Here is a 13,474-nt window from a genome sequence, read left to right on the forward strand (position 1 = left end):
AGCCACGCTAACTATGCAGGGGCAGTGATAGCCACGCTAACTATGCAGGGGCAGTGATAGCCACGCTAACTATGCAGGGGCAGTGATAGCCACGCTAACTATGCAGGGGCAGTGCTAGCCAGGCTAACTATGTAGGGGCAGTGCTAGCCAGGCTAACTATGTAGGGGCAGTGATAGCCATGCTAACTATGTAGGGGCAGTGATAGCCATGCTATCTATGTAGGGGCAGTGATAGCCATGCTATCTATGTAGGGGTAGTGATAGCCACGCTAACTCTGTAGGGGCAGTGAAAGCCACGCTAACTATGTAGGGGCAGTGAAAGCCACGCTAACTATGTAGGGGCAGTGGTAGCCACGCTAACTATGTAGGGGCAGTGATAGCCACGCTAACTATGTAGGGGCAGTGATAGCCACGCTAACTATGTAGGGGCAGTGATAGCCACGCTAACTATGTAGGGGCAGTGATAGCCAAAAAATCCACCATCCCTCTTTCTTTTCTTTTTTTTCTTTTTTTTTTTACAACGACCACTTCCCCTAATGCTGCATCATAGATCTTTGTCTATATCAGATATTGAAAGGTTCACATGTGAGACGTTTAAAAAGGAAAAAAAAAAAGGAATAAAGACCACAGATGTTTGGAATAAACGGATTATGCTACGTTCAGTCCGCAAGCAGCAGGAGCAGCAGAAAGGAGTGTGTTGCTTGATTTTTGATGCTCCTCTCTGCCCCTTTTTAATATGGCTGTAATGTCGACATTCAAGGCAACGCCCAGAAACTTCTACGTATTCATGCCAATGGTCTGGATGTTGGCTGAAAGAGGGAAGCCCCTCAAACCTATTCCTAAATAACATTTAGATGCAGTGCACTGCTGGGCTTATTGAAGTCTATGTGGAAATAGTTTGCCTATCCTGGGAAAATGGACCATGAAGGGAGAAAGTTGCTCTACGTTATTTTTAGACGGCAGCAAACAGAGGAGGCAACTGATGAGCACATCTTTGGGAGCTTCACTCAAGCAGCACTGTTTGCTAAATGAAGAAGCTACCGTTTCATAATTGAACTTTATTATTTCAAAATTGAACTCCCACTGGGTAGAGCAGTGGGCTGCCATTGTGCGGCGCCCAGGGGGCAGTGTAAGGGTCTTGCTCAGGAACCCAGAGTGCTGGCTGTGGGGATCGAACAAGCGCACTGCTCTAACCACTAGGCCAACACTCCCCATGTTTCCATGGTGACTGTGCGGGTCATTTGTTTTAAAGGTATCGTGGTGGATTTTTGTGATTTTTTTTTTTTTTAAGACCTGCCTTCTCCACAATGCATATGCACACTGTAAAAAAATCCTCTAAAAACTCACAAAGTGAAACATTAGATAGATAAATACACAGAGACCTGCTGTGCAGTGTATCCCGATTTATCTGAACTATTAAATCATTGCAAACGTTGTCATCCTATCATATAAAATCTGCTCATCAGCATGGTTCAATGCTTTAGGTTCATAATTATAAATGTGCACTTTAAAGAGAAAGAGATCATGCAATAAACTAGCATTCTGCTAAAGGTTAGCTGCTATCAGCAACTTTTTTATTAGTTCCCATTTTTACGTCAGACATTTCAAAATAACGGTATAGAGCTGAACTCATAGTAAAGTTAAACTGTTATCTTTTTACCTACTTGAGCAAAGCAAACTAGCATGTAACTAACACTAGGGGGCAGTATTCAGCTCACTGTCTAGCATTTTCATGCCAGCTGATCTGTTTTGTCCACAGGTGCAGCAGGGAAGGACACTTCCAGCAGCAGTGGGGATCTGCTGCTGCGCCTGCACTCCCAGTACCCCGGAGACATCGGCTGCTTCTCCATTTACTTCCTGAACTACGTGGTGCTGGAGCCGGGCCAGGCCATGTTCCTGGGAGCCAATGAGCCTCATGCCTACATCTACGGAGGTCAGAGCGATCTAGATTTATTCTATTTCAACATTTCTACATTTGATCAGGTTAAAACTCCAAAAGGTTTTGCTGTTTTTTGGGGATTTGATGAGAAGCAGTTCATACTGTAATTGTGTTTTAGAAGGAAGATGATGCTACTGAAAGAGGAGTAAATCCAGGCTGAGGGATGAATCATTCACTGTGTAAAATAAACACAAAAGACCACAGGTTAAAATACAACGGTAGCTGATAATCACACACTGATTACTACGCAGGCATTAAACACTACTGGAAAAAAGCACAAAAAAGGGGGAAGAGGTCTCTAAGAGTCAGTTCAAAGTCTCTAAGGATTCTTCCAATTTTAAGGCTTAAAGGAGAAGTTCGGTTTTTTACACTTTAAGCCCATTTTCTGTAGTGTCCAGGATGAAATCGAATGATCGACACCAAAAGTTTGACAATTGCTCCTGTCTCTGCTTTTTGGCTCATTTAGAATCCACCCCTGGCTGCTTTAGAATGGCTTGCATAGAGCATGTCCGATAATTTCCTTAAAAGAACCTTAAACGTTCTTTTTTTAAAATATGCTACTCACCGGGTCGTCAGCGCTGTTCAATGACGTTCCAAAAAAAGTTTCGTGAAGAAAAAACGTTCCTGTAGTGTTTTATTTAGCATTTTGTAAATCCCATTGAGTTCTGTAGGAATAGTCAATATTCCGCTGCCACCGGAAACGGAAATGGGGCCTGTTTACACAGTTGTAGTCTTTTCGCTTCACTCTGTGTACTCCGACGTCGAGAATCAAGAATCCACCTTTCGTATTCCATTTTCAGAGTTTTTTAAAGTGTTTAACAGAGACGTTAGCACCTCGACGTCGGAGTACACAGAGTGAAGCGAAAAGACTAGTAATACATTGAAAGTGTCCTTTAAAATAGTAGCAGATGAAAGTAACTAAACCCTGACACAGAAAACTTAAATGCAGTCAAAACATTGCAGTTTCATTCGGTTTTATGGAGAAAAATGGAACAATGGCCGTTTCTCAATATGCGTTCTTGTGCGTTCTCGTGATGCTTGTGATATGTCATCAGCATCAGCCCTAGCACTGTTCCAATTGCCGAGAACGCAAGACCGAGAACGCACCAAATCCCCGGATGTTTTTCTCGCCCCACCCTCTTTATCGAGCATGCATCAGAGCAGACTTGTCCGTTCCTGAGATTGACAGCTGTCCCAGCATGCACTGCTGCAGCAGCTTTCAATGGAGCGCTTCATTTAAAGTTAAAAGTTGTCTTTTCTGTTGCTGTTGTTCAATAAAAGTATGTTTTAAGATAATTTGAGGTGAGAATATTATACGTTAGAGCGTCCATTTACCGATTTAATGTGTAATTAAATAAAAAAAAATTCCGCAGTTGAAAGGACCGCGGCAACAAGCGGAGCTCCAAAGCTAAGGGCAGCCAGGGCTAACCGCAGCCCGTCTGCAGCAACCCTCTCTCTGCATCGCCGTATGTGAAGCACCGCTGGCTATGATGGCGATTTTTTATTTTTGTTTTATTAGGAAAACTTTTCATTTGATTGATCCATCATTATTCCCCCACTAAATGAAAAAAGTAATACTTTATTATTATCTAGAGACTATTAATAGCAGCAGGTGAAATGCAGCTCTACAAGAGCCGAAAGTGTGGTGACGTCATCAGTAAGCTTCTGTTCCAACTGACCCATATCTGTGCTGCGTGCTCGCATTATTGCCGAGTCCATACTTTCCTGTTTTCTTGCCAAGACTGGACTTGACGAGAACGTGAGTCCGTGAATTGAGAATCGGCCAATGATTCAGTAATGCATTCAACTGTGTTGAGGTTGAAAGAGCAATGGGTTAGCTTAGTTGTCTGTACAGGTCCTGCTGAAAAGACGAAAAGGTTAGCTGATGATGCTAGCCAGTCCACGGTAGCTGTTTCTTCAGCTCCACCTGACTCATTCAGTCTGTTCAGTGAGCATTAGCAATCAGTTAAAGTCTTAAAACCATCAGCAGTTGAATCGGAAAGCTAATTTCAAATAAAATACAAACACATCTTTTCCCACCTTGTTCACCAGAGCAGAGCACTTATGATGCTAATTTCAGACCGCAGGCTATTGAAGCAGCAGAAGCAGCTGGTTTACATGCAACGTCAATGGTTGACGCGTATCAAGGCGCACCAAAAGGACCGAGCAGCAGGAGCGTGCGCACATGAAAGCCGCTAACATCTCCTTCCAGCCGCCACGACAATAGTGGAAAGCCCAAAGAGGAGACTGGGCCAGTGCAAGCTACTGCTGGGGATTCCCACTGACAGCGCACCGCCAGTGTGCGGGGCCTTTGTGCTGGTGGACTTTCTCCCTTAAAAGCAAATTAAAACTACTTTCTACCCACTGATCACAGCTAATATAGCAAAGCTGCTCTCTGACATTGAACACAGGAGCAGCAGAAGCATCAGACACATCTTGACTGGACACGCTTCAGGAGCATCAAAGATGCTATTTAGGCGCATCAACCTTAACGTCTACAAGCATCAAAAATGAAGCAGCAGGTGTTTTTTTGCTGCTTCAATCGCATAGCATTAAGCATCAGATGGGAAGAGGGAAGGATGGATCAGGAAGGATGGATCTTACGGTTTTGGCTCGGTGGAATGAAGACCTTCATTTCAATTCGGTTCTTCATCTGGTCCGGTCCCGGTCCAGTCCGTTCGTCCAAAGCAGCTTTCAATTCAATTCAATTTATTTGTATTGCGCCAATTCACAACACAAGTCATCTCAAGGCACTTTACAGTTCAAAAAGATTTGGATTAATCCGAAATACAATAATAAGAGGCATCTTTTACTGCAATCAGCTCCTTTTGAATCCCAGGGAAGGTATTCGGGCTCGTTCCAGCGAGTACAGACTTCTCTGGATGGATTTGGTTGCTACTTATTGCTACTTTAGCTTAATCTTCAGCTGGAAGGTCTCAGAGTGTAGCCATTAGCAGGAGAGGTGGCCTGGATGTTGAACAGGAAGTTGACCCTTTTAAAAGCTCCACCAGAGGAGTGTGCCTTCACGGGGGAGTAGTTTTGGTTAGGTAATCGACATTTGATCACAACACTAATGAATCTCAAATCTGATTCTTTTAAAGCAAAGAGATCATAAAAGTTTACCTGTTTTGAATTAGCTGGCTAACAGGACTTCTATCCTCTGATCTTCTCAATGAAATTTAAATACTCTAACATAGATATTTTGAACCAGCATAGAAATATCACACTTAAGAAGGCCGAACCTGATATTAATTTGAGTTTGATTTTCACATGGAGGGCATTTCTTGGCTGGTTAAGAGGAGGAAGCAGTAGGAAAGCATCCTGACAGAGTTTATATCATCAGTGTCATTTACTGAACCTTAGTTCTATTAAACTAGAGCTGAAAGTGGTCATGTTTTACTTTAGTGGACAGGAGGCATCAGATGCAGTGGCCTAGTGGTTAGAGCATCGCGCTGGAGGTTTGCTAAAGGTTCTCGTTTCAAGTCCCACTCATTCCCACAGACTGCCACTCTGGATTCCTGAGCAAGACCCTTAAGCCCAGACTACTCCTCAGGTGCCCCACAGTGGCAGCCCCCTGCTCCCCAAGGTTTAGGGTTAACATTCAATTCACTTTTCAATTCAGTTTATTTCTAAAGCGCCACAAAATGTCATCTCAAGGCACTTTGAATCAATTTGACTGTTTGATCTGGTTGAATTATAAAGTTTTCTATCTAAGGAAAACTGTTTGACTCTGTGACTCTTCAGCAATCCCTCACACTAAGCATGCTTGTAGCGACAGTGGAGAGGAAAAACTCCCTTTTAATAGGAAGAAACCTCCAGCAGAACCAGGCTCAGTGTCTACAAGGGTTGTAGACATTTTGTAGCGGTTTCTTCTACAAGAGAACGCATAAGAAAAAAGCTGATCTCTTGTTCCGTCAGAGCACTGATTGGAATGTTTTGTGAGGGAATAATGTGTGAAACAAAGGAGGTTTTCTAATGCTGCTAATGGATCAGTTTTATTATTCTTTCTTTTAGACTGCATCGAGTGCATGGCGTGCTCAGACAACACCGTCAGAGCTGGACTGACCCGTAAATACATCGACGTGAACACGCTGTGCGAGATGTTGAACTACAAGCCTGCATCTGCCTCCTCCAAGATCTTCCCGTGCGTCCCCGACCCCGCTGACCCCTGTGTTACCCTGTACGACCCCCCGGTGCCGGACTTCACCGTCATGAAGATTCAGGTGGGAAGTTTGTGTTCATTCCATCTTGATAGATCCCTGTTCTCTCTGCGTACTCTGATGAAACATTTCCAACATCAGCGTCTCCCACCGGATCGTTTACAGATGCTGCAACCTTAGACTTGTTACCACCAACACAGGAAGGCTAACATTAGCAAAGCCGTTTTTGTCCTGTTGTGTTTGAGGCAGCAGCTCTGTGTCATTGTCTTAATTTACACCAATCGATGTTTTCATGAGCCTGTTGCACATTAGATAACCAGCGTAATCTACTGTTTACTTTATTAGCTAGAGCTATCATTGTTAGCAGAAGCTAACATGAAATCAAAGCTTAATCAAAAGGAGAATGACTGTTTAAAGTGACAGAAGAATCCTTCAGTTGTTGTCACACATCGTTCTGATATATCTGAGGAAATGTTTTGATATATAGGGCACTAGATGGTGATTAGGCCATTTTAAATGAGTGTCCGAACATCTAGTGGGTAAAAAAGTAGTGGACTTGAAATTTCCCACAATGCACCTTGAAAAGTAGTGATCATCCATGGTCACTAGATGAGGCGTAACTCCGCCTCCATTCTGCGTAGAGGCGGATTTACGTGACCAATGGGGAGCGAAAAGTAGTGATTATCTGTCCGGTCAGTTAACTGAGTTCACTATAAAGTTCACCATATAGTCTCCGCTCTATAAAGTGAACCATCAGCCAAACAAACAGCAGCTTCTTCTTCCTCCATTTGCTCCTCTTCATCTTCATTTCCTCTCTGATTCTACATATTTTTTTTTTATTTTAAACTGAGAAGGTTTAACGTTACTCACCTAGCATGCATCATTTACCCAGAATGCATTGCAACCTTAATAACATGGCGACATCTGGGTGTCAATGATTTATTTATATTTCTAAAAAGTTTACTTTTTTTTTTTTACCCTGTTGTATTTATTAAAATATTTTTGTAATAAAATCTGTCATAACTAATCCTGGATGGCTTTAAAACATGAATGCTGCCGAACTTAAAATACTCGTCTAATTTGCAAACTGTGAATTTGGACAATGCAGAAAGAAACAAAAAAATGTCTTTCTCTTACAAAAAGCAGCTCCTCTTGGTTTAATTAATTACATTTTTTGTGTGAAAAGGAACAATTCTTCTTTACCGAGGCATGGTAAGTTCCCCTAACCATCTCCATTCATCTGCAGGTCCCAGCCTCGGTGAAGGAGTACACCATAGCTTCCGTCGACAGCGCCAGCATCCTGTTGGTCATCCACGGCGACGCCACGGCCACCTCCGCCGCCGCTTTCTCCGACATCACCCTGCGACGGGGGACTGTCCTGTTTGTCTCAGCTAATGAGAGCGTGTCTCTGCAGATCTCCTCCCAGTCGGGGATGACCATGTTTCGAGCCTGCAGCCTTCTGTAGCATCCCGAGCTGGCCATGTCGCTGCAGTTGGTCCGACTACTGACGTGCACTAATTGGTAGGAGGTATTAAAAACAGCAGATCCAGTTTTTGTAACGGCATCCATTGCTCTTTTTTAACACCTTGAGGATCCCAGCAGCGTTTTTAACAATTCCAGGATTATGGTGCAGGGTAATCATCAGTTCTAACCCTTTCTTTACCTCTAGTGCCATTGCAGCGTTTAAATGAGAACCTGTGCACATCCCAAGTTCTGTATTGGTGCTGGACCTTACGTTATTCCCAGAGCTCTGTAATCATTTCTGAAACAAACAAAAATAAAAATAAAGTCCTGAATCAACAGCAGTTTCTCATCAAGCATCTTTGCTGTATTATAAAATGTTTAGGCTCATTTATTGCACCACCTACTGGTCGTGTGAAGTACTACTTTGAAAACACAGCAGTGGTCTGTTTTAAAAAGCCAGCAACTGTCTTCCACTGGGATCACCAGCAGAGGTAGCAATCTATGAAACTCTTATCACTACAGTGACGATGTAGGCTAGCAACAAGGATTCCCATGCATGCCGATATTTATTTAGAGCTGTCACACATCTGATTGTTTGCTTCCTGCCAGATACATTGAAACTAAACTGCAGAATTTACTAGTTTGGATCAGAGATCACATGCTTTTGGTTTGAAAACAGTGATTAATGTGGAGCTTCAGGAATGCAGTTTTTTTTTATTTTATTTGCAGCTTGCATCAGTGCTTGATACGTTCATAGCGACCCTTCTTGTACGACGATACGCTGCATGCATGGGGAGGGTTAGGGTGTTGCTTTGGTGAATCCGTCTTTTAACAGACATGCTTGTCGCTTCATGTTTTCCGTTTGAACTGCAGACTCTGGGTTTTCCGTCCATCTCTGCAGGATCACGTCGGTGCCTGAAGCTCCAACACTGTAAACAGAAACAGAGTTTTAAACCAATAACGGATTTTTCACATCATGCAGACGATCATTATCCATTGAGTTTACAGTAACGTCTTGATAATGTCTTGAATTGGTTTTTGATTACCGTGGTAACAGCTTCAGCAGGTTTTGGGGATTCTCACCGTCTGCTGTTTGACCTGTTTCATCAAATAACAGATGTTTCAATATCGTAATGGTTTCATTATGTTAGAAATAAATATATCTTTGTCTTTTCTGTAATAGTTTCAAGTTGAGACTCTTTACTTCACGTCTGATTAGGAGATTATAAGCATTTTTTATTTAAATTCAAGGTTCCCCTTGATTTTATTTTCTCAGGAGTGTAATTTAACTTTTTCTGTATAATCTTGAGCTCTCCTTGTTACAAGCTGAATTTGAGGTTTCACTTGTTTTAACAATGGAGGAAGGATGGCAGTGAAGAAAAGCTTTAAGCTCCTGTTTCTACTCTACGATTTGAACTTCTTATGAAGTACGGCTACAGAACAGGGTCAAAACAAGCTCAGCTCATTTATAGTCGACCTCGAAATATTTAAATGTCGTTGTTGCTGCCTCCCAGTAAACTTTCTCTGAATAAATAAGTTCAACCTGCTGCTTTTTCCTGGAGGTTTTCTCTTCAAACGCCTCCATTCATTCATGTTGCTGAAATAAAAGAATGGAAATATCCCTGTTTTTTTTTCCCTTAAGTGATTTTTCTGTTGTTCTGTAACTCTAACACCACATGTAATTTTACTGTGTTTTGTTTTCAGCTTCTGTTACTGATCTTGTCTGTTTCAAACACTGTAGATGGACTGTGAAATGTTTCTGTGGGGAAAACCTCTCGAATCCTGTTAAGGTTTAGAGGTTTTGTTGATTAATGTATGAGAATGCAGGACATGTTTGTGAAAAGTGGTTTAATATAGTCTTTGTGTGCTTCTAAAAAAAAAAAAAAAAAAAAAACCCTAAATCAGTCTGGTTTCTTTTGTTGTTGAAGCAATACTTTATTTTATTACATTTATCTCCTTACAGCCACAGCATTAAGTTTTAGAGCAACCAGTAATGGATAAATGGAAGGAAGGTGAAACATTCAAATTGTTGAAGATCTGTTAGCTTTGCTCACAGTTTTTCTCCTTTTCTTAACTGGTGTGGCCTGAACTTTGACTAGGCCAATCTAACACTTGAAGCTATTTCATTATACGTTCAGTTAACCTAGAAGGTGAAACTGCCCCAGTCTGAGTTCATTAAAGGTGACCTTGTCCCCACAGCCTGGTGCTGCCAGCAGCATGTTTCACAGTGAAGAAGCCGACCATGGATCGTTGGAGAATTTATTAAATTCTCACCTAATTTTTATTCTTATTCAAGTTTAGGGAGATTTATTTATTTTTTTTATGAAACAATCGGGTACATAAAACTGCTTCGGCTCATAAATAGATGAACATCGTGGTAAACAAACATCTCTGAGCAATACAATAAATATCTAACGGTATTCAAACTGTCCACCATCTTTGCAAAAACAGGGAGATGTGCTGAAAGTGCTGCAGTGTGTTCGGTTTGGTTCCACTGTCAGGAGAAACCTGCTGCAGTGGCTCCAACCAAGCAGCCTGGGAGGCAGCTGAAGGAAGGAGTCCAGTTTTTAGGTTTCTCTGCATCGACTTCCCTCTGTTTGAAATGCTCCACCAGGGGGCGCCGTCCTTGCAGCTGATGTGAGGTTTTACCTTTTGCTTCTTGGCACACCTGGTTTGCTGTCCATAGAGTCCAAAGTAAATGTATGCCTGCGGAGCACGTCTGGACTCGGCTGAAGGAAACTATAGAGCGTCTGTAAAGCTCTCACGTCCTCCAAAGCATCATGGGCCTTGTAGTTTATCCCCAGCAGCTCCCTGACCAGGTTCTCCTGGCCAAAACTCTGCAGCCCGTGGTCCCTCAGCAGCTCCCGAGCCAGCGGCAGGGTGTCAACAAAGCCCGACGCCGAAGCCTGAAACGTAGCTCTCAGGTTCAGGTCGTCCAGAGCCTGAGCCAGCAGCCGACAGTCGAAGCGTCGGATGTTATGTCCGACGATCAGAGGGCGACCGAGCATTTGAAGGAAAGTGATGAAGGACACCACCACCTCTTTGAGGGTGTTGGTGAAGACGAGCCGATGATGGAGGAAGAGCCTCTGCTTCCGGACCTTAAAGCCCGTGACTCTGGCTGCTCCTCGCTGAATACGACACCGGGGGACGACGTAGAGGTTGAGTGAATGACCCCCGCTTACCGCTGCCAGCTGGATGATCTCAGAGTCCTGACCTGGAGAGGAAACAGTGCAGAGATCAGAATGGCGCCTCATTTGCTCTGCGGCGAAAGACATGGATGGATCTCAGAGGAGACACAACCCTTCAAACTGCTTTTGGTTCCACTGAGGGCTTTAATAATCCAATAAGAGGAACTACAGCCATGCAAGAAGCTACCTGAAAGAAAACATTTATCTGTATCATGAACAGAAGATACAAACAACTGAAATGAGTTTTCTCTGCAGGGTGGCTGGGCTCTTTCTTAGAGATAGGGCGAGGAGCTCGGTCATTAAGGAGAGGCGTAGAGCCGCTTTCCTCCACATAGAGAGGTCAGCTGAGGAGGCTCAGATGCCCCTGGGATGCCTTCCTCAGGGGGTGTTCCAGGCATTTCCCACCGTGAGGAGACCCAGGGGACGCTGCAGAGAGTATGTCTCTCAGCTGGGCTTCTTCCAGCAGAGCTGGAGGAGGAGTCAGAGGAGACGGAGGTCTGGGAGTCTCTGCTGATGCTGCTGCCCGGAAGAAGCGTGAGAAGAGTATGGCTATGTATAGAGCAGAAAACTGCTTGTTTGCTAAGAAGACCTTAAAAAGATCTGGTGCAAAAAATTACCTTTAAAAGTCACATAAGTGAAATACACTCTACCTTAGTGCAAGAAGCAAGAGATGCGACACCATGAGGAACAAGCTGTGCAAAAAGCTCAGGGTTAGTCCCCCGCTAAATAAAAAAAGGAAGAATTTATTATTATCTAGAGACTATTAATAACAGGTGAAATGCAGCTCTAGACAAGCAGAGCGTGTGGTGATGTCATCAGTACCCATCTGTTCCAATTGACCCCTATTTAAGGTACACGCTCCCGTTCTCACAAAGTCCAGACTTCCCTGTGTTCTTCTCAAGAAAGTACTTGGCGAGGACATGAGTCTGAACTCACGTTCTAGTGAACTGAGAAATGGCCAAAGTCATTGGGTTGTAAAAAAAAATTGAAATGCTATTTTTAATGTGCCCCTGAAACCCCCTCACCTCTAGTTACCGAAGAAAACCTGTAAAGAGAGAACAGCCCAGAACTCACAGACCAGTCCAGGATTAGGAGAAGATGAATTAAGTTAAATACGTAGAGATTCTAGAGAAAAACCGGTCCGCCTGCCTGGGATTAAAGAATGGATGAGCTGGAAATGACCCAAACATGTCTGCAATGGCCTAGTCAAAGTCTGAACACTTCAATTACATGTTGTGTCTTGTTTCTTATAACAAATACAATAAACCTCTTAAACGATTTAGGTAAGATCTGAAAATAAAATGGTGCAAACCCTCAAACAATTTCCAGGCTGAGAGGAAACAAAACATAAAAGATTTATTCAGGAGATGCTGTTCCAACTTGATTATAGATCTTGGATCATTTTTTTCATCAATTGTACAAGAAACCAGTGACTGCCAGGTGTGTAAGGACACTATACTAGAGAAAACAAATTTAGATTAATAAAAGTTTGGCATTTGAAAGGGTAAAAAGGAAAAAAACGAATAAAAAGAATAACAAGTCACATAAATAATATAAATATACAGATAAGAGAGTCAGAATTTGTTTAAACATTCTGTTTTAGTTGCTTTTATTGTGATGCTGTATTGTTTAGGAAGGGAGTGGTTAAAGTTGGGATTAAATCCCTGATCAATGTCTGCTTCTCTCTGCTTCATCCTTTCTTACCCAGGCCGGTTGTCTCCAGGTCGAAGAAAACTACTGGATGTTTCAAGGTTTCTTCTTCGTCTGCTTCCTGATGCATCACGTTAAGACCGAAACAAAAATCATCACCAGAGAACCTGAATAGGAACGCAACACCTTTTGCGTTCCTATTCACCTAACCCTAACTGCTAAATAGGCGGATTTATCTGCAGTAACAAGCTACCTTCATTTCGGTTTACGTCACAAACGATTCTCCCTCTTCTTGTTGAAATTTTTATGGCGGTTGGCAAAAATGTTAGGTGAGCATTACCGCCACCAACTGGTAAGGAGTGTGTACCACATGGCAAAAAAGAAACAAACAAAACCTATAGCCTATCCTGTTTCAAAAACTGAAATATAACCTGATATCCTGCACTTCCTAAGTCCTTTTGCAGTAAATCAACAATGTCATGTTTCATTTTCATATTTTCCTAATTTACTTGTTTCTCTGAATCAAATATTCCCTACAACTCAAAATAACATGTTCCACCGGCTCATCTTCCCCACAGTCACATTTCCCTGTCTGATGTATCCCTATTAAAACTAAAGACCTATTCAATCCTGTGTGTCTGATTCTAAGTGGTGAAATAATTCTCTCTTCTCTCCTGTTCCTTTCTTTTCTTCTCATTTGTCCAATTCTCTTTTGGATTTTATAAAACCACTTCCTTTCTTTTCTTCTTCCCATTACTTTTGCCACCTCGCTTTTGTTTTTGTTTTGTTTAATTATACCCTTTATTTCTGTTATACTAAAACTAACATTAATATCTATCCTTACCTTTGCCCATCATATTTATTCTGTAAAGTGTTTGCTGTATTTCAATTAATATATCTGGTCTACTGTCTGACTGATTATTTTCCAAACTGACTAATGACGAACTATAGTCTGAACAAATGAATGAATATTAATGGTCTTAAACTTAGGCTCTGTTCGAAAACATAGGACGGGTCCTCCAAGGACGCAGTCTACCTAGACTGGATCCTTCGAAGTCCTTGAAAATAAGGAGA

General features: G+C 42.4%; 2 protein-coding genes across 2 annotated transcripts in view; one reads left to right on the top strand and one right to left on the bottom strand.

Moving 5' to 3' along the window:
• Positions 1-9,426, top strand: part of mpi (mannose phosphate isomerase) — a 21,929-nt gene extending 12,503 nt beyond the window's left edge. The window contains exons 5-7 of the mRNA XM_015388089.1: positions 1,759-1,932; positions 5,953-6,161; positions 7,345-9,426. Coding sequence (XP_015243575.1) covers positions 1,759-1,932; positions 5,953-6,161; positions 7,345-7,563 — 602 coding nt within the window. The 3' untranslated portion in view covers positions 7,564-9,426. The remainder of the gene's footprint in view (positions 1-1,758; positions 1,933-5,952; positions 6,162-7,344) is intronic.
• Positions 9,427-9,521: 95 nt separating this feature from the next.
• Positions 9,522-12,585, bottom strand: LOC107093206 (protein PML-like). Its single transcript, XM_015388092.1, has 2 exons — positions 12,455-12,585; positions 9,522-10,776 (listed from the first exon to the last, which is right to left on the bottom strand). Exons 1-2 carry the CDS (start codon positions 12,528-12,530, stop codon positions 10,208-10,210), a joined length of 645 nt encoding a protein of 214 aa, XP_015243578.1. The 5' UTR covers positions 12,531-12,585; the 3' UTR covers positions 9,522-10,207.
• Positions 12,586-13,474: the final 889 nt, after the last annotated feature.

This window comes from Cyprinodon variegatus, unplaced genomic scaffold (assembly GCF_000732505.1).
Source record: "Cyprinodon variegatus isolate N-32 unplaced genomic scaffold, C_variegatus-1.0 Scaffold413, whole genome shotgun sequence".
NCBI classification, from domain to species: Eukaryota; Metazoa; Chordata; class Actinopteri; order Cyprinodontiformes; family Cyprinodontidae; genus Cyprinodon; species Cyprinodon variegatus.

Coding starts and splice junctions, on each gene's coding strand:
- LOC107093206 (XM_015388092.1), bottom strand. CDS start 12,530: ATGCATCAGGAAGCAGACGAAGAAGAAACCTTGAAACATCCAGTAGTT. Junction 10,777..12,454: donor CCTGGAGACAACCGGCCTGG/GTAAGAAAGGAT, acceptor TTTCCTCTCCAG/GTCAGGACTCTGAGATCATC.